This window comes from Dryas octopetala, chromosome 2, assembly GCF_963921425.1.
Source record: "Dryas octopetala chromosome 2, drDryOcto1.1, whole genome shotgun sequence".
Lineage (NCBI taxonomy): Eukaryota > Viridiplantae > Streptophyta > Magnoliopsida > Rosales > Rosaceae > Dryas > Dryas octopetala.
Window position 1 is genome coordinate 26,260,263 of NC_141367.1, and position 21,040 is coordinate 26,281,302.

Genomic DNA, 21,040 nt, shown 5'->3' on the forward strand with positions numbered 1-21,040 from the left:
CAAGGAAGGTTTCTGGATTTCTCCAGAAACCGTTGTCTGAATGTGACTTCCATTCCTCTTCCAGAAATGTCCGCACCTCCTTTAAATCTCGGACAACCCAGTTTTCATACTCACTATACTCCTCCACTTTCTATTGCATTTTCTTTCCCAACCACTCTACTTGCCCTAAATTAAAACATAACCCAACATTTAAGTAAGCAAAAAAATGTCACAGGCCCTATCGAATTTGAGCCTCTTTGTCCCAATGTCATCTGGGAGGATCAGACCCAAAAGTGTTGGTTACCCTGTCTTCTCAAAACCAATCAATGGGAGCGTGAAGGCCATGGGAGGCGATGCAAGAGACAATCTTGACCACTTGCAGAGGGTCAGCAAGCACCAGCAAGCCCAGCCCAAGAAGCGAGTCGCCAATCCAGCCCCACCCGTAGGTAACTCACTCACTCACTCACTAACCCAAAACCCCATCTCAAAATTACACAACTAGAAATGAAAGATTGGTTTTTGCAGGGTTGTGGGACCGATTTCCAACGGCGAGGACGGTGCAGCAGATGATGGAGACAATGGAGAGAATGATGGACGACCCGTTTGCGTACTCGGGCGGGTCGTGGGCATCGTCACCGCTGCCAAGCGAGACGGGTGGGTACAGCAGGGGAAGGACGCCATGGGAGATCAAAGAAGCCGAGACGGAGTACAAGATGAGGTTCGACATGCCCGGGATGACCAAGCAGGATGTCAAGGTCTGGGTGGAGGAGAAAATGCTGGTTGTCAAAGCTGAGAAGGTGCCCAAGAAGAAGAATATTGATAAGGATCAAAATCAGGAAGAAGATGGTGATCAAGAGTGGTCTGCTAAGAGCTATGGCAGGTATAGCAGTAGAATTGCTCTGCCGGAGAATATTCAGTTTGAGAAGATTAAGGCTGAGGTTAAAGATGGGGTTTTGTATATTACCATTCCTAAAGCTACCAGCACTGCTAAGGTTTTGGACATTAATGTTGAATGATAAAATTCCTACATCTGTGATGGTCCTGATGGAGCAGAGGATTACCTTTTTTTACTTAACAATTGTTTTGATTTCTAAGTTTTGAAGTGTATGAAGAGTTTGAACTGTGCAAGTAGGACGGTCTTTTATATTACTTTAGCACAAAATTGCCTAAAGACCAAGAGCCAATCACATTAATGCCTTCCCTGCACAATCCATTTAACTACTCAACAGCAAATGTTGATCACATTGTTTTGAAAGTGAAAGACATCCTCATCCCTGGGATTTGAACTTAAGTGTGATGCCATTTACGGAGAGGAGCCTTCCGTACGAGGGAATGGCTTGTGGGATTTATGATTGAAATCGTTGATTTTTTAAATCAATAATGCTATTTGTCCCACATTTTTTTTCCCACATTTGTATCCCACCTGATGTGTCATTACTTTACTGGAAGGGTATTTTTTTTTTCTTTTTTAAGTTTTATTTTTTAATTTGTAGTGTCCAATGTATGAATGTCATATAAGATGGTATGCAATTGTGGTATAAAAATGTGGTAAGTGTAGCATTACTGTTTTTAAATATTTATACGATGATCACTTATGCATAAATTTAGACAAATTGAATTAATTGTGACCAAAATAAAAAGATGGAAATAGTGATTTTGGTAAATAATTAAATAATTTTTTATATTCTTAATTTTTTGCAAAATTAAGTTTTAGAAAAAAAATGATTTTGATTATTAACTTATAATGTGGAGTGATTTCTACAAGCTATATTTTATTATGTTTAAAATAAAGTATTTTTCAGCAAAATGACTTGCATTATAAACAATTAAACATGGTCTAATATTTTGAGTTCTAGACTTCTAGGATAAAGGGGTCCCTAATCTGGAATTTGGGTTTAGGAAGGGGGGGACTATTTAGATCACCCTAAAGGACTGAGTTGACCACCTTTTCATTTGTTTGTTTTTTTTATTTTTTTTTTATTTTACCCTTGAATAAAAAAAATAAAAAAAATCATGTTTCTAAATTTGGCCAGCCACCCATTCCACTGTCAGCACGACCCCATCCTTCCTCATTGTTGGCGTGACCTCAGCTCGATTTCCTTTATTTTTTTCTCTTTCGTCTCTCTGCCTTCCTCTCTTTGTGTCCCTCCTTCACCGGACCACTATGGGTGGTCGGTGTGATCCCCGATCTAATGGTCTATGAGGTTGTGCCAGCCACCCATGGTGGTCCGGTGAGGGAAGGAGGCAGAGAGGTGGAAAAGAGAGAAGGGATATGGGAGGTGGGGTTGCACTAGTCAAATTGGAAAAATTAGTTTTTTTTTTTTTTTAATGCAAGGGCTAAATAGGAAAAAATAGGCAAAAAAAATAAGAGGGTAGTCAATTCAGTTCTTTTGGGTGATTTGAATAGTCCCCCCCCCCCCCCCCCCCCCGGGATATAGTATTTGAGGTCTCACGTGCAGGTCTTGAGTTTGTGGTTCTCAGTCTAAAGCATTTGGCCTATTATTTTGGGTTTGAAGCCTCAAGTCATGAGTCTAAGGTTTTGGGTCTGGATTTTGAGGTTGGCCAAAAAAAAAAGAAAAAGAAGTCTCAAATCATGAGTCTAAAGTTTTGGGTTTCGAATTTGAGATGTGATGACATAGTTTCAAGTCTAAAAAATTGAATAAACTCTCGTTAAATGAAATTTAAAATAAAACTCAAATCTCATCCTTCTAAAATTAACACATCTCATTTCCAAATAAAATTGCAAGATCAAATTGTAAAATATTTATTTAACCCCAATGTCGCCTCTAATAAGGGACAAACTTACATTATATGGACAAAATCCAAAGCCGTTGTGAAACCTCTATAATTAGACTGATTTGTCTGTCTTGCACTGAGGGGTTCAAATTCAAAATCAACGATTATAATTAAAGAAATGCAAATCAACGATAAAATTAAAAAAAATGTATGGTTTGTCTGAATTAGCTAATAAATTAAAGTGTGAGATTCTGTCCATAAAATTTAAAAAGGTCCACGCATAATGCACATTATACACGTCCGAAACAAGTCAAGAAAAGAAGAACTAGACGTTGGAGCCAAAGCTTTTATTTTCCAACTAGTGGGGCCCAAGTCACACACTCCATTTGTCCATCACATAAAAAGTTGCTACTTTTAACGTTGGATCCATAGAAATGCAAAAAAAATTCCAAGAAAATAAAGAAGGAAAATAAAACCTGTGCTTTTTAAGGCAATCAAAAAACCCGCACACACTGACTCTGTCTCTCACAAAAAAAAGCTTCCTTTTTCTGCACATCTTGGGGTATAAACCAAACCAAACATGAAATGGACCCAAGAAGGCGCCTTTGCTTTGCTTGAGTTGGGATTCAAATTTATTGCCAAATATTGAATGAAACCCTTGGAGGGATTGATTTCATTCCAGAAAACAAGACTCTGTCTGTGACTTTGTGTGACGGCTCAGAAAGAGAGAGAGTGAAAGTGTAAGTGGCATTGTTTTCAAATTGAAGAAGTTTTAGATGGGTGAATCAGCCTGCTTAGTGAGATCGTTCTCTCACCCTTCCGAGTCTTCCCATGAAGTCAAAGAGGTGCGTCCTTGCAAAATTTCCCATTTCTTGGATTTATCTTTAATGGGTCTTGATCCAATTGCTTTGTTTTATCCGTATTGTGGTTTGTTTGTCTGCTCAGAAATTGTGGAAAAACGATAACTTTGGAATGGGTATGGATAAATTAGAGTTTTAGTTATAGCCATTAGCCATTCCGTTTGTGGTTTAGGGGCCGTAGTGTTAGCGTTTCGGCGGTTCGTGGGTTTCCATAGGTTGCCTTCAGTTGTTGGTTTCGTTCGGTTTATTCCTAATATTGCGTTATTGCTTTAGTTATTGAGAAGATAGAGTGAGAGAGAGGGCCTTTTAATATGCCTAATCAAAAAGCAACTCTTTCAACCAGTTTTGTTATCTTAGATTACAGTGATTGAGCTTCAATAATTTTTCATTACATTCTCTAAGATTACAGCAGTGAGCACCTTCATGGTGGTTTAAATGTCATGTTATCTCTCAAGTTTCTTGTTGAAACAATGCAATTTTCTCTTTGGATGTATTTGCAGGGGGACCCTCTTCGTGCCCTCGGTGAATCAATCTCCTTCGGTAGATATATGTCCGAACCTCTTGATTGGGAAAAGTATTCAGCGTTTTCCCAAAACCGCTACTTAGAAGAAGTTGAGAAGTTCTCCAAGCCAGGCTCTGTTGCTCAGAAGAAAGCTTATTTTGAAGCTCACTACAAGAGAAAAGCTGCTGAGAAAGCAGCAGCATTGCTTGAGGCGAAAAATGCAGGTGCCAGTACTGTTTTGGAGTCAGCAACTATGTACAAAGGTTGTGACAGCTCCTCTGTTGACGTAAAGTCAGCAAATGGAGAGAGCCACATGGTCATTAATAAACAAGAGGAAAATATTGTTCCAAATTCTGAGGTAGTATACTCGGCAGCTGATGTGAATGGCCATAATCCGAATGCTGAAGGGAATCGATTGGAAATTGCCAAGGTTGAAGGAACCGAGGCGGTGATTCAAGAAAGTGTTAAGGTGGAGAATTCTGTTCAGGTTGATATGGAGAACTCTATTGAGGTTGAGATGGAGAATTCTATTCAGGTTGAAATCTCAAACCAATTTGAAAATGATAATGACCAAAATAAGATTGTTGCTATCCAAGAAGAGAAGATGCCAACTAAGGTAAATTTTTGAGTTTGCCCTTGCGTTTATTTTTTAAATTGCTTGATCCTTTTTTTTTGCACCACTCCAACTGTTATCATCTTATTGATCCTGCAGGAAGCTGCTGGCGAGGAGAATCTAGCTTCAACAAGCAAGAAAAGATTGATGAACTCTTCCTCAAGGTTATCTACTCAAGGTAGAGCATCAAAGGTCCCATTGTCTCCTTCCAAACAAGCAACTCGTGTGCAAACTATAAATAGGAATGGTGCTAACCCAAAGGGTAAGAAGTTTGAGACAGATTTAGTTGACAAGAGGAGATTAACTACAAAATCACTCCACATGTCAATGCATTTCACTTCTCATGCTGGTGAAAGCAGTAAAAGAACTTCACCAGTCCTGGAGAAGATCAGAAACTTAGGAATTAAGACAACTGTGCTTAGTGCTTCCATAAACAGTTCAGTTTCTCTGCAAACTACAACTAGGGTATGTACTGTTCTTACCAACTTTCTTTATTATATATTTATTCTTCATTCATCATATTTGTGTGACCATCTGTGTGCACAAATGCACACATGTTACATTCCTGTGATATTTCCAATAGGGAAAAATTGTTGACACTTCTAAGACGATTTTTATTTGCAAACTTCAGGCATCTATTAATGGGGTATTAAAGAAACCTTCGGTAAACCCATGGTCCAAGGATAGAAGGTATCTTGCTTTCTATTTTACATGTCCACGAAATACACCACTACATTGAGTACTCTAACTTACATGATCATTTATATTATATACAGGGCAAAAACATCACTTAATAAGTCAGTAGCAGGAGGAATAATTGCAGATGGGATGTTGAAATCCGCCACAAAAGAGTAAGAATTCTAATGACATGGCTCGAAGGTTTTTGTTTATGTAGGCTGTGTGGATTGCTACCTAAATTGGTTGTGCTATTGCTACATCTCACTTTGTTTATAAGGAACTAATTACTTAACAGGCATAATTAATTACCTAGTATTCTGAGTTTGTTGTCTATATGAACCAAAATAGTTAGTAACTAGTTTACAGAGGAACTGCTGACAAATTTATAAACTTATGGAACTGATTGTTTGGCAGACGATCTTTTACTGCAAGCAAACCAAGATCTCCTATCAAATGCTGTCCTTTTAGCCTTAGGAGTGAAGAAAGAGCAGCAAAACGTAAAGAGGCAAGATTCAGTATTAAAGTTTCTTATTTCGTCATCATGCCATGGCTCATTAATTCATTAAATATTTATGGCTTTTCTTATTTAGTTTTTCTTTACTTCATTTGCTATGCCAGTTCCTTCAGAGGCTGGAAGAGAAGAAAAATGGAAAGGAGGCTGAAGATAAGCAGCTGCAAATGAGATCTAATAAGGTTAATTTCTTATGACTATACTTCATTGTTGACTAGTAATTTTCAGTCACTATTTGCATGAAGTTTGGTGTAACTTGGTAAATGCCTTGCTTGGGTGCTGGGGTAATTTGAAAAGGTGTAAAATACACAATAGTGTTCAGGAATCTAATGATTGGAGATGATTGGAGGATTATTTACAAAAGTTGCCCAAGTTCAGAGTATAGGTTATCCCAGGCTTGTGGAAGTTTTCCTTTGATCTATTTAGTTATTACAGAGGGGATTTTTACTGAGGGGGTTGCTTCTTCTTGGAGTTTTGCTAACAGCACAAGTGGCATAAGACATGTGCAAACAGCACACTGGTGATTGGGTGATATGCTATGTAGAATGACCTGATTATTTCCACGTAAAACTTGTGAGCAGAAATTAGTGCAAGTTGAAACTTTGTAATGCTTTCTTTTTGTTTCTTTTATTTTTACTTTTTGCTTGGTCAAACCCTTTAATGTTACGCTTAAAGAAAGAAATATCTTATGCAGGAAAAAGCAGTGCGGGATGTTAAAAAATTGCGTCAGAGCACTGGCTTAAAAGCTAAACTAAATGAAGATCTGTCTTCTGGATCCCAATTGTTAAGTAATCACTTGAAGAAGGTATACACATTTTCTTCCAAAATTTGTTTATGTAAGGTGCTATCTTTTTGGACTGCATGTAAAGTGCTATATCATACTACAATTACGCATTAAAGCATACTATATCATACTGCATTAAAGCATGTATTAGAACTGCAGTAAATGCTTTTTAACAGTGTCTGGAAAGTGTCTACAGCGATTTTAGTTTTTGAAGCAATGTCTACTACTACTCTTTGTTTGGTTACTTACAAGGGGAAGCCTTGAGTCTTTAACCTTTCCATTTTATCGCATCAATTACTTTTTCATTAATAGAGGACATGTATTTCTTGCAGATCCCTCCAACATGGCCCCAGTCACAAAAACTCGGGAGGCTGTCAACTCCCAGCAAGGTCCTTGACCCAAGCTGCCGGCCTTCAGTCAATTCTTACAGCTCCAAGGGTGCCACACAAAAATATAACCCTAGCACAAATAGATCGGTCACTTCCCTTTCGAAGAAGAAGGCTCGTGAGAATTCTTCTCCCAATATCCAGAGTTGAGAGGTTCTAGTGTAGGAATGAATATGCATGGAGATTGAGAGACCCAGCCAGTTACCACCTAGAGCTACTTTCTGTAACCATGCAATATGGAGAAAGAAAATATGTGAGAGCAGGTTTTCTTCTTGGGTGGGGGGCGGATTTGTTGAGAGGTCTGTCAATTAGAAGTCAAGTTTTGTAGGGCCATATTTTATTTCTCTGTTTGTTTCTTTTGTTCTTGGTAGTTGTAAATAGATTCTACCCGTCCTGGTCGTGAGAAGATCTATATTAAATATACAAAATTAGAATGATTGCATAGTTTGGTTGTGCCACGTGGACATCTTTATTATTATTATTTTTAATTTTCTCCATGTGGTCACTATAGATTTGGAAGGATGAACCTGTTATGGTACCTTGCAGGTTTGCAATGCATCAGTAATTTTCCTATCCATATATTGTCACCAAGAGTTAATGAACAAATACCTGAAGCTATGCCAAGTTTGATTCTTTCCACAAAATACAAAGACGTTATGTTTGGCTGGTTTTTAATTGAAATTATTTCTCGTATCATAATTTGTGAGGACAATGTATGTTATGCAGTTACAGCCCATAAAAACATTATCTGCCATGCAGCATACTTCCCTACATGCGTATAGAGATACAAGAAATCTAATGCAAATCCCATCCATATTAAAGAAGCAAAATTATTATGCTAGAGTTTGCCATAACCCCTACTATAAACATTTCAACATTCAAATCCAAACTGGTCAGAGATAACATGCAGATCCACTAAGTTGGACACTTAACTTATATTGGTTTACCAAACAGAAATAGCTAAGGATCATTCTTCATTGAAGATGTGCAAAAGAGCAGGGCTGGGAAAGAGTCAGGTCATGTTATGAATAGACCTGCATCTACGACAGAATATTCTGATGGGTCACTTGGATACTCATAGCCAGATCTCAGTGCATCATACAAGTGAGGAGGAATGTCAGTAAGAAGTGCAGCAGGATCATTAAAATCCAAAAAATCTATATTTTCAAGTCCACCATAATCACCTTGATTCCAACAAATTTGCAAGTCATTGTCCAAAGAAGCGAAAGGTGACCCACTTCCCAAGATTAGGTTCTTTTGGGCAGCTTCCAAGTCAGTAATGTAACTGAGATTGAAGCCCTGATTTTTCATTCTTGATGTACTGGTGGAAATGCGCTCAAAAACTTGAGGGTCTACCACACAGCTCTTGGTTTGATCAGGAAAAGAGTCTGTTACACTTATTGTTGGACTTGCATGGCTAACATGATTGTTTCTGTACTCAGCATATGAAGGTTTACTCTTAATGGCGGCAGTTATATCTTCCTCCACAATAGAAGGTCTAGAAGGTCTTGAACTAATGGAAGGAATTGACTGTAGTTGATCAGCTTGGAAGTGCTTCTGTGGACCAGGCAGTGATGGCTTGCTGAAGCCATTATCTAACTGAATAAGTGGCTTGTGTTCTTCTTTCAATTGAATTTCACTCCAAGAATACTTTGTTGGGATAGTGGAACTAAATGTTGTGAAGTTTAGTTCAGATTCTGATGATGCAAAAGAATGATTGGTGCCCTTCTGTGAACTCCTGATCTTCTGAGAATCGGGAACGTTGCCAATTAAACCTTTATTGGTTTCTGCATAAGTCTCCATGTGTGAACTCCTGGTCTTCTGAGAATCAGGAATATTTCCAGTCAAACCTCTCTTGGGTTCTGCTACAGGCTCCGAGATAATCCTCTTTATATCTCCTTCATGGATCTTTGGATCCACACTCTGAGAAACTAAGTTATTGCCAGAAAATCTGTAGCTGCCATTTGCAACATCATTTTGTTGAAGGTTGATTGAATTCTGAAGGCTAAAGATTCCTTGAGGATCTTTTGAGGAATAATCAGAATGCTTAATCCCACCAGAAGAAGATTTAAGATCATTTTCTTTTTGCAGCCTACTCAAGTAGAGCCGATACTTCTGCACAGGAAAGATTCTCCATGAGAATAATCATGCCAGGCAAACATATAACAAACTTTTTATATTTGTCTTCTCCTATTTTCCTAATCATATGTTTGCAGGCAGAGTAGACTGTGTTCCATACAATTTGTAGAATACAATAATATTTGGGTGATAAGAAAATAACTACATCTACTTTACAGAAAAGTAGAGAGAAAGAAATCAGTCAACACGGATAAGATCAAGAATTATTGTCCATCCACAAGAATTACATCTACTTCAGGTGACATACCAGCATGTATAATATCAGGAAAAGAAAATCATAAACATTAGATTGTTATTAAAAGAGTGATACTTTCTTAGAGAAGGGATGATTACAATAACTTCTTCTTACATCTGTCAAAATTTTGAAAAACAAGACAGACCAAACAAATGGGAGTAAAAATCTGTTCTCACTATATATACCATTGGATAGAATACATAAGTCAATTATTGAGTGCGGTGTATTCTGGCTATCAAAATACCATTATGAAAGTGCTGCAGTGTACAAAACCTACTAGATATGAATTTTAGATGTTATCAGCAGAAAGACTTAAAAGTGAGATATCTACCTGCAAGTGGCTAGCAACATTTTCTCTTGTCAACCAAGGTACATTCATCAGGTCAAGTATTTTCTTCGGACCAACTTCTGCCAAACAGACATTATACATCATCGCTCTGTAGAAACATAATAAAGATAGTGGCTATATCATTGGAAAACAACACAAATGGCAAACAGACTTTTGAAAAGTAGCATGATATATATATATATATATATAAGTTCATGATGGTGACAAAAAAGGAAAAGCTCTATTAGCTTTATTAGCGACAAATATACTTACTGTCAAATCCAATCTGATGTACCGCCTTTACAAATTTCTGATGAAGATCTACAGACCAAACTACTCTAGCTTTTTTGGTAGATGACGAATCACCAAAGTCTTTGTCATCATATTTGTTTTCGGCATCCTTTCTTTTTCTTGATGAAGTGAAGTCTTCTGCACTAAGCAAGTATCCATCTTCATACAGATCTGATCCATTTCTTGTCAAATGAATACCTTCAATACTTTCATGACTCTCGATGTCTCTTATCTCATGTATCTTTTTTCTGAAGACATGCTGCCATATATTTCGTAGTTCTTTCATTCTTATTGGCTTAAGAAGATAATCGCATGCTCCATGTTGAACACCTTTCATTACCCTACTCGTTTCTCCATCAACAGACATCACTGTACAGGTACAGAATTTATGATTTGTCAGAAACTAAATGGCAAAAGGAAACTTTGCTATTGAAAACAAAACTTTATATGCCAATGGCAGAGTACTTACTAATTACTGGAAGATCCATCTCAAGTCCAACATGCTCGAGAAGTTTAAAACCGTCCATGTCAGGCATGTTCACATCGCTGATTACAATGTCATATCCATCTTTCTTTTCACGAAGCAAGTTTAAAGCATCTATTGCCAAACCGCATGTAGTCACTGAATCACAGGAAAAAAAATGTCAGAATTACTGAAAATTTGATGCTGTCATCATAGAGTGGGTTGGAAGCTGAATATATTTTATGACTGGCTACAGTCATTCTGTATAATAGTCAGACAAAAAAAAAAATTCAGTATGACAGACAAAATTCCTTTACTGAACAAGCCGAACTTTATAAAGACTTGAAAAGAAAAATGAATCATCCAGCATTACAAATATAAATCTTCTCTATCTTGATTAGACCATGTACAAGAAAGCATGCATGAGAACATCCCCCATATAATCATAGGAACTGACTGAAGCTATGACTGTAAGAGGAAGTTCAGAGAAATGTACTCCAATTTCCTGTGAGGTACTACAAAAATTTTATTGAGCGAACATTATAGAACATAAAAGTATGATTAGGATATCAAAAAGCCCTCTTTAAATCGACATGGCAAGATTGGGAATATAAGAGGGATTTATCATTGCTAAGAAGGCCTGTGATGGCACTAGTTGAAACAAAGATATAAACGAAAATGTACCAAAGGAGGGTCGAAATCAGAAATCCAAGAATGGATGAAGGATTTGAGTAGTATCTAACCATGACCATTTTTCCATACAACTCATCTGGATAAGAATTATACAAGTACACTATTAGAGGCACCAAAGAATACTCCTGTTGCCTGAGATTGACCAACTTTAGGAAAACTTTTCAAAATAAAAACATCAAACAAAAATTTTCCCCTCATCTAAGCATTTATATTTGATTGAGAAATAAATATTCAACATTCAAACCAGCTAATAGAGGAAACACCTTGTACCCAATTGTCCTGCTATCACATTATCATTATCCTCCATAACAGCCTGTAGAAGTGTACAAATTAAAAAGTCCGGCTGATACTCCTGGTATGCATTCAAGCACACCCAATCAGTAGATTGATGAAGGGGTAGACAATAAAATACTCTTCTCATCTAAATCCTGATAACTCTGATAATCAATTTGCTTATTTGAAACTGAAATATCTAATTTGTTGCTTCAAAAAAGTAAAAAATAAAAATCCTAGCACTCCAAAATTATCAAATAAGATCAGAAGTCCATCAAGAACCGCAACAGTAATTCACAAAAGCATCATCAGCCAGCCCCAGACAAACTTCTACACCAATTTCACTGCTATGCATGGGATATTGTCCTAATACCTTCACATAAAGCATGAATACTGAATTCTACATGCATAGAGTACCCAGATAAACATTTTTAAAGAAAATTATGTAACAAAGCACCAAAATAGAAATGAAGCATACCCACGTACCCTTCACCCTTGGAGTCCAAAATTAACCCATAACTTCAAAAACCCATAACAAATAATTGAAAAGGCAAAATAGAGAGAGAACATAAAGCTTTAGAGAATGATTGGAACAGAGGAATAGTGACAAATACAGAGTTAGCGTAAAATAACCTTCATAGGAGCACTTCTTGAGCATCTTTTCTAAGATCTTAAGCCAAGTGGGATCATCGTCGACGACGAGAACACGGAGACCAGCCGGAAACGAATCGTTTCGAGGAGAAGCGAAGCTACTCTCCATGAGGGAAAAAAGTTAAAGATGGGAAGAGTTGAGATTGAAGTGGAGGGGGTAGAGTGGGGACTTACAGCTCAAATGAGACTATATAACTGAGGACTGTCTCTGAGTTTAAAAAATTGGTTTTTCTTTGGATTTTATGGGAAGCGTTTAGAGAGAGAGAGAGAGAGCCCACGAATATTTGGCGCCGGATAGCTAACGGTCCCAGTGGCTCACGTTAGCCTTTAACTACCTTTTGGTTTTTACCCTTTTTGTCTCACAACCCCAACAATAGTTTGTATGGGGGTTTTGATTAAAAAGAAGAAAAAGATAACAACTTTTTACTGAGGAAGAAATGAAGAATATGGGAAAGAGAAAAAAGATGGTAACTTTGTGAAATTGGGGGTAGAATCTTAGGTTAACCAGAATACCAGATAAAGAGGTAGAATCAAAACGTGGGGTGTGAAAGAATGTTTGAATGAATAAGGCAAAAGTCAAAGATTTGACCTACAAACAGATTGAACAGTAGAAAAATTCATACTTTAATAGTCTAGTATTCGAAAAATAAACTTATTAAGAATATATGATTAAAATGTATTTGTATACCATATATATGTTAGTATCCATATAGTAAAATTTTCCTTAACCATATTACCATATTTTATGTGCAAGGCTCTTTATTTAGGATAAGGTTCTTTTACAATATTGCATGGTGTGTCTAAAGCCGAAAGAAAGAATGAAAAAACAATGCTGCTCTGCTGCAGCCCCTGCTTTGTTGGATAAACAAATATTGTTTATACTTGTAGACCTTGGGAGGAAGATGAAGCAATTTGTTCATAGTTTCATATTGGGATAAACCAAAAAAGGGTTTGAGGACACGTGGAATGCATTTCAGAGACAAAGGTGGAAAGTTGTTTCAAGCAGATCCGAAGCGGTCGGACAAAGCCAGAGACCATCTGAACTTGAAAAAACAGCTGAAATCGATCCCATTGGTACAAATCCACAAAATTTGACCTTTTGTTACTTCCAACCAATGCTTGTTAGCCATGCATGCCCTCAAGAACAGTCTGACAACCTATTACTCAAATCCCTTCGGTGAAAGTGGAAGAGTATGGAAAACCCTTTATTTGTCTGATGCCATTACCAGCAATAATTCATGTAATTCAAAGCATCGACCTTTTATGTTTACTTAGAAGGGTAAGCATGGCACATTGTGTGACCCAAAATCAAGACTTGGTTAGAACCCCCTCCTCCTCCCTTTTCACTAGCATTAATGGACCCAATAAGAGTTCAAAGAACACAAATCCAATAACAGAGGGACAGAACTTCACATTGACATAGCAACCAGCTGTCACCATCTCATTAGTTCATGTCTTCCACGCTTTGATTTTAGTCATCTTTTAAACATGAACCAGTGAGTGCATATGATACTAATCGTGAAGGAACATAAACTTTTAACAAAAAGAAGGTCCATATATATATAAACTACTTTCTAATTACTCTAATTAATATGGCCTCTAGAAACATGACATGCACACAGTGACATAATCATGTTGAAAAAATGACAGGGTTGGCAGATTTTTCTGAAATATATATGACTAATGGAATAATAACCCATTGGAAGGATGGTTGAAGCTGGCTAATCATTGTTGTTAATTGAGGCCACGATACCCCCCTAGCAGAAAAAAGATTGAAGCTACGAGAGTGCCATTTGCTCCACATTGGTGCAAAATAAAGTGGCATCTTTTTTCAAACTCCATTTTAAAAAATGATTTATTTGTGCCAATCATCACTTAATTAATTTCTCTGCATCAGCATTAATTCAACAACAGCAAGTTTCCTCAAGGACTCTGTCTTGCACTGCATACAACCCAAAACATTGCCATGTGATTTGAGCCTAAAATACATGTTGAGCCGCATTAGTGGCCGAACCATTAGTAACCCTTTATATTTTTCTCCTTCAACTCTCAGAAACAGGGGTTTCAAACTTTAAAGGCATACTTTTTGTGAGTGGGGTAGAGAAGCTAGGGACTTTGAAGAAATAAAAACTGAATGGCTCTAAAGGGAAATGCCCACTTAGAAATTCTTTATCTTCTGGACAATTATTTACTTAAAAAGAGGGTGAGCATGATTGGTGACAAACAACTGAGGAGGATGAACTCCATGCAACTTCTCATGAGTGGAGTACCTTTGTATTTGTTTAATCAAAAGTTATTAGAAAATGGATCTGCCTTATGCTCTCCTATGATGCTTCCCCTGTTCTTTACCTGTTTATTCTTTTTAACTTTTTATTTTTGTTTTTCACTCTCTCTCTCTCTCTCTTTAACTGTTATATTGATGCTGAATAATGCACTCAGCAATCATTCTGAGAATATGCCTAACTAAGCCCTATTTTTTGGCACCACTTTACTTAATGCCTCAGATGGTGTTTAACATGAATTTTATAATTTGGCCAAGCCCTCAATGCGTCTAATAGCTTAGCAGTGGGTACTGGTTAGCGAGTGATGAGGAGGATGGCTGTATGAGACAGAGCTAATTTTAGATTCATGGGCCCAATTTAAATGATGGTGAACCAAATTGTCAATTAGGCCTTTTGCCAGTTCCTTTACTATAATGATTGGGACATTGAAACCTATTCGTTCCTGTATTTAACATCACTGAATTACATGGGCTTAGCACAATTATACAACTAATATGCTTCGTGGAACAAAACATTCTGAATTTGTGATAGTAATATAGCACGCCAATAACTATGTGCAACAGTTAAAGCCTTATTGCCAATAAAGCTTTAGTATAAGCTGTGACAGAACTTCTCAACCAGGTTATGAAGTTTGTTTAACCTTGTCACCCAAGTCCCTTAACGATGCAGTCAAGGTATTTTAAGCCATCCAGTGAAGTTAAACAGCAGGGTTTAACATGAAATAGCATAATAGTTTGCTTCCTGTTGAGGGAGTGTATGTGTTTGTTCATCATCACAGGGTAGGCACAAAGGTATCCCACCTCTTGGAACATCCAGCTAATCCCTAGCGAATATGCAATCTTCCCGTCCTACATGTACCGATATGTACCGGGGCAAATCTGCTGGTGGTGGCTTCAAGAGCTAAATTGGGGCAATTCAAGCTCAGGATCATTGCTTTTTAAAACAAACTCCTGGCTATTGAAGCAACACCTAGGGGTTAATTATTCATATTCAACAATTGTTTTTACTACAACTCAGCCAACAATTTCTTAAGGCCACAGTTCCTTACCAATGTGAAAATTATGATTCTATTGAATTTCATTATAATGAAGTTCTATCATGGCATGACATTATCAACAAAATAATTCAACTGTACTGACATGCTCTTATTATTTTATTGTCAAGCCAGATAAGAAATAAGGATGTGAGACCTTTTACTATAAACAGATTCATGACAGTAATAATAAGTGTTAAATATTGTAAATTCGACCATTAATTATATGATACATCATGAAGTAATGAGCAGAAACCATAGTACCAGCAAATTGCTTGCCATTTCCATTCCAACACTCAGGTTCCAAAAAGCTGAGTTGAATGCCAGGCATACCTGTTAAGGCTGTTATACATATCAATATTAGTGTATTCAGTGCCATTGCCAGACTTGCAGGTACCTTAGTCATTGGAGGCTGGCAGGCTGCTCCTTTGTGTAACTCAAGAATCTCCAAAGCTACCTGCTTATCGCCTGAAAGCAGGCATTCAGTACTTCAGTTGACCATATACAGCTACCATGAAACAGCTCATCAATTTGCCATGGTAGTTTACATTTAACTTCCCTATATTAGACTATATATACAATGGGGTACTCAGCATTTTGAGTAGTTCGCAAATTCATTCTTCCTCTGTATGTCAGAGCATGTAATCATATACCACAACATGTGTGGCAGGAACAAGTACAGGTAGACTTTCAATATAAAGGTAGAAACGTCTTAGATTATCCCTTGCAAGGGTTACTGCATCAATCACATCGCTGTTGCTAGTGAGAACCCACAAATCTCTAGAGCTAACTCTCTTTAGGCTGCGACGGCAAAAAGGGCAGGATTGTGATCGTGCATTCCTGTAATTCAGGTACATCACAGAAGAAATATTTTCCACAGATTATCACCAGTAAGTAAAACACTTATCAGTTTTTTACAATAATTGAATAAGTGAAAGTGGCAATTGATGGTACCAGTCATGGAAGCAAGTGATGCACATGGAATGCCCACAGTTGGGCAACACCATCTTTGTACAGTTTTCCATGCATATCCCACATTCATCATCTCTCTCTAGATCTTTATCAGAAAGCTTCCTCCGCTCTTCCATCCTCTTTCTGCTCAAAACTTCTGTGCACCAGCTTCTCTTATTATTGTCTTCCAGTTCGTTGAACTCGTCTTCAAGTTGTCTAAGATAAGGGTACATTATAGCTGCAACGGTTTTTCCAGCAGAATGCATTGAAATGTCAAAGAAAATCTACCAAGAGACTGGGTGATTTTTTTAATATGAAGCCAAGGAGGTTAGATTCTTTAATAAGAAGCTAACAAGAGAAGAACATACCATAAAATTCCCTTATGGTGACCTTCTGCTCTTTGGAGGACATTGAAGGCACTCCATCAACATACACCTGCACAATTATGCAAAGCTTAATTTGGGGTTTAATTTAGGCAACAAAAGATTCTCTTTTCCTTTCTTTCTTTTTTTTTTTTTTTTTTTTTTTTGGAAGGAAAAAATAAAAATAAATAAAGCATACAACCAATCTAATCAGAAGCCAATAACAACCCACCTTGTATACAAGTATGTGGAGAAGGCCTAAATAATTGGGAAGTATATCGGTGCAACTACAATCCATCCATTCAATGAAATACAGGAAAAAGGGAGCAAAGGGGCTGTAAGACAATCTCATCTGGATACAGTTCCCACCATAATCTCTGGGAATAGCAGCTGCCCTGCAAAAACCCATCTCAAAAACCAATGAAAAAAAATATCAAAACATACTTGAACCTCATCAGGTTACACACCAAACAATAAGAGTAAACACCCTGGGGAACTAACCAACGTAAAAACAAAATTTCATAAAATAATTATGTAGTGGCATGAAAATGGATTTTTTTTTTGTTCTTACATGATTTTAGAGGTAGGAAAATTCCAGAGAAGCGAGGAAATAGGTAACATAATGGCTATAATATGTATGAGGTTGAAGAATTTTTCACCTACAAAGTCCTTAAGCAAACATTACTAAATTTACATGCACAACACCCAACTTTACCTTCCTCTTAACTGACAAATACCATCTAACAACCCCAATTGAGTTGAATTACCTACCCAACAAACTACACAGAAAAGGAAAATAAAACAGGGAAAATGCATATGGATTCCACAGCTTTGGTTGATCAACAACAAAAAGAACCAAACTTAACCATAAATATCTAACAAAAACAGTTTAAAAAAACATGACTCACAAGCTATTGGCATGCTGTATATCAGCTTCAAGAGCTTTGATAGATTCTCCATAAGAAGATTTGCTGGTCTGTTTTTGCCGCATATGTTCTTCACTTCTTCCTTTTGAGTTGTGAAGGAAGGAGAAGGAATGGCAAGACAAAAAGAGGAAAGAGGGTGGGATAAGGTGAAAAGAGTGAACTTTTTTAGGTGGGCGTTGTTTGGTTTTGTTTTTGTTGATGAATGTTTAACGTGGGAGACATTAGATGGTGGGTTTAAAAAAGGAGAGAGAGAGAGAGAGAGAGAGAGAGAGAGAGAGCCAAGCTTTGCTTAGTGTTCAAACCTCTCACACTTGAACAAAAGAAAGGGATGCCTTCTCTCTCTCCCTGTTGCCTTCATTATTTTATCAGCTGGGTTTGGGCTTTACCATTATCTCCCAAGACCAAATATGACTTTTGATACTTTGGACTTAAAGTCCTCCTTAATCATTGTTGTCAAAGAATAAAACCACCCACGTAAGCATATGAATTACAAGTAAATACTGGTAAAAGGTTTTTTTGTTATTATTTTCCCTTTTTTGTCTAAATATTGGTACATGGATATTCACCTTCTTGTTTTGGGCCTGGACTACATTAACCAGTCAATTAGGACCAGCCTTTCTAGCTCCACGGGTCCAACAAAAAATCAGAATAACATTGGGTTTTTTGTGTGTGTGTGTGTGTTTTTAACTTTTTATACATTTTTACTTAGGGTGGGTGACCCACCCAAAGTTGCAGCCCGTGACTTTCTAGAAGAGTCGTACTTGAACGGAGCAAATTGTATGTATGGTCGATCCAAGAAAAATCAAACTTGGGCTGCAGCTTGCAAGGGGTGACTCCTTGAAATCAGTCTAACTAACGCCCAAAAATAATGGTTATCTATATAACAAAATAGAATAATTTTTGAATTATCTCCGGTTCTAAATAGTTGAGATCATTTCGGCTTAAATTTAATAGTTGGTTATCTATTTTTTAAATTTACTTTCTTACCTATGAAAATTGGTTTACCGCCTTTCTTTTTAATTAATTTTTTGTTATTATTAAACTGATTACATTTATCAAAATATCGATATTTGCGCAATAGAAAGAGTCGTTTCACACTCGCGGGAGCGAGTGTGGAGAGGCTAAATTAATTTTCCCTTAATTAATTACCACCTCTCTTTCCTTAATAAATTTTTTCAAATTTACTTTCTGTTATCTATTAAACTAATTACATTTGTCAAAATATCGGTGTTTGTACAATAAAAAAAGTCGCTTCTCACTCACGGAAACGAGTACTGAGAGGCTAGTATTACTACATATAAGCAACATTTTAAGCATTCTCTTCCACTCCCGATATCTATCTTATTATATTGGGATAAAAAATATATGATGTTATCCAAATACACCCACAATAATACTTGGATTATTCTCTTCCTTTTTATTTTTTAAACTTCATTCTTGTTTGTGAGATTTGTTATCTTAGTAAAAATAACCAATAAGATTTCGCCACATGGTCACCTCATCATGATGTGACACAAATATTGTTCAAACAACTGAATAAACTATCATTGTACGCCCATCTTTGGTCAACCCGACCTGATGAGGTCGACTTGATCATGCCAACAACCTATCATGGCCGACTCAACTTGGCCGCACCTCATTCTTGGCTAAGGCATAAAGCCACTCGTCCATCGTCTGCTTAGACGGCTATTTAATTGAGCGGTTGGAGATTAATTGAGAGGGCAACCTATGCCCTTCCCTTTGAAAAACAATTCGACATGTGGACCTAGCTGATTGATGTCATAAGCAATCTTCCTAGTTTTTTTATTTCATTATGACTTGGTTAGGGGTGTGTTTCGGACGGATCAGATTAGAAATAGAGTGTTCCAATTCTAATCCAAAAAATTTCAGAATGAATTTTCGATTCCAAAAAATCGAAATTTCAACATCTCATTCCAATTTAGAATTTTCGGATAAAAATTTGAAATTTTTCAGATAAAAAATCGGAATCTTCACGTTACCTTTTGTTAGGGGTGAGAATGGGTCGGGTCGGTTGTATATCGGCCAAACAACCGACCCGATCCAACAAGGCCGATAATGCAATTTTGACAACCAACAACCGACCCACTTATTATAGGTCGGTTGCGAGTTGGTTATCGATAAGGCCGATATGGCCAATATAGTCGATATGGCTGATATAGTCGATATAGGTGGGTCGGTTGAAATTATTAAACCAATATTTGATCAATTTCAAAACCAACATTCGAACCAACTTTGATGAGTCGGTTGGTATTATCGGCCCGACTTGGTGGATCGGTTGTTTGTAGAATTATCGGTTGACCGATAATGGGTTGGTTGGCCGGTAATGGCCGATAAAACCGACCCATTCCCACCCCCACCTTTTGTTATTAGTAAAAAAAAAAAATTAGTAATTACACGTACAAAAAATGTGGGTGTTTTTGTTAGCATTTATGTTATTATGATACACATATATTTATAATGTACATATGTTTATATTAATGGTATTAGTTATTTTTTTTAATATATATGTATGTATATGTTTGAAACAAATAACAAATTAATGAAACATATAATAAAAAATTAAATAAATGATATATATTAATATAAATACGGAATAAATTGACATAATTTCAGAAATATCGAATCAAAATGCCGTTGGAAAATTTTGGAAAATTTTGGATTGAAATTTACAAATACATTCTAATTACTTTTTTTTTTTTTCAGAATTTTTAAAATTCGGCATTTTTGAATTTCGAATTTAACTTGGACATTTCAAAATTAAAAATTTTCGTATTAAAATTGGTCGGATTTGAATTTTTCAATTCAAATCACACCCCTAAACTTGGTCGTTCCTCATCGAAAATATGTGTAAGGAAGCTCATCTGCCCGCGAGTTTATGGTTCCAGCAGGCAACCTAGCATACCAATCTGGAAAGAAGGAAGACTGCACGCCGCCCCTTTACTAGATTTTCTTCTTTTTGCGGTCAGTAGTTTGTTGAAAAAAGAGACTCGCATCAGGGTAACCTAAAAGAAAGGAAGCCCGCCCTACGGGAGGATGTGAACCGAGCTAGAATGACCACACGTAGGTCATGACAGATCTTCATCTCCTAAAAGATCTTCCCAAGATATTTATTAGGTTGAAATAACCACAATCACACATTTGTAGGGTTCCCTTCCTTTAAATAGAAACTTTCACCAAAGTAAAAAGGACTTCTCTTATTTGTCACATAAAGAGCTCTTACATAAACCAAACCCTCTCTGCATATTCATGCAATGAAAATGAAATACAAAGAAATATATACATATGGATGTAGCCCAAATTAGTGAACCACCATAAATTGCTTGTGTTCTTGATTTCCATTATC

General features: G+C 36.9%; 4 protein-coding genes across 6 annotated transcripts; 2 read left to right on the plus strand and 2 right to left on the minus strand.

The window, feature by feature from the left end:
• On the plus strand, positions 1-1,073 carry LOC147294827 (small heat shock protein, chloroplastic-like). The gene is made up of 2 exons (XM_086233880.1): positions 1-425; positions 505-1,073. Exons 1-2 carry the CDS (start codon positions 206-208, stop codon positions 993-995), a joined length of 711 nt encoding a protein of 236 aa, XP_086090006.1. The 5' UTR covers positions 1-205; the 3' UTR covers positions 996-1,073.
• A 2,144-nt stretch (positions 1,074-3,217) lies between these two features.
• On the plus strand, positions 3,218-7,546 carry LOC147294828 (TPX2 (targeting protein for Xklp2) protein family). Its single transcript, XM_086232273.1, has 9 exons — positions 3,218-3,560; positions 4,076-4,693; positions 4,790-5,155; positions 5,322-5,380; positions 5,467-5,541; positions 5,783-5,873; positions 5,987-6,061; positions 6,574-6,684; positions 6,996-7,546. Exons 1-9 carry the CDS (start codon positions 3,492-3,494, stop codon positions 7,197-7,199), a joined length of 1,668 nt encoding a protein of 555 aa, XP_086088399.1. The 5' UTR covers positions 3,218-3,491; the 3' UTR covers positions 7,200-7,546.
• A 299-nt stretch (positions 7,547-7,845) lies between these two features.
• On the minus strand, positions 7,846-12,368 carry ARR11 (response regulator 11). Of its 2 annotated transcripts, none has more exons than XM_086232271.1 (5): positions 12,105-12,368; positions 10,512-10,664; positions 10,025-10,411; positions 9,755-9,831; positions 7,846-9,164 (listed from the first exon to the last, which is right to left on the minus strand). In XM_086232271.1, the coding sequence occupies exons 1-5, from the start codon at positions 12,229-12,231 to the stop codon at positions 8,067-8,069; spliced, it is 1,842 nt and encodes a 613-aa protein (XP_086088397.1). In that variant the 5' UTR covers positions 12,232-12,368; the 3' UTR covers positions 7,846-8,066. The 2 variants fall into 2 exon arrangements, with proteins under 2 accessions (XP_086088397.1, XP_086088398.1); XM_086232272.1 differs by lacking the exon at positions 12,105-12,368 and adding an exon at positions 11,958-12,014.
• A 3,259-nt stretch (positions 12,369-15,627) lies between these two features.
• LOC147294830 (E3 ubiquitin-protein ligase AIRP2-like) lies at positions 15,628-17,957 on the minus strand. 2 transcript variants are annotated; one of them, XM_086231996.1, is made up of 5 exons: positions 17,659-17,957; positions 16,983-17,140; positions 16,757-16,823; positions 16,392-16,626; positions 15,628-16,277 (listed from the first exon to the last, which is right to left on the minus strand). In XM_086231996.1, exons 1-5 carry the CDS (start codon positions 17,708-17,710, stop codon positions 16,070-16,072), a joined length of 720 nt encoding a protein of 239 aa, XP_086088122.1. In that variant the 5' UTR covers positions 17,711-17,957; the 3' UTR covers positions 15,628-16,069. The 2 variants fall into 2 exon arrangements, with proteins under 2 accessions (XP_086088122.1, XP_086088121.1); XM_086231995.1 differs by having other exon boundaries at positions 16,983-17,145; positions 17,659-17,955.
• Positions 17,958-21,040: the final 3,083 nt, after the last annotated feature.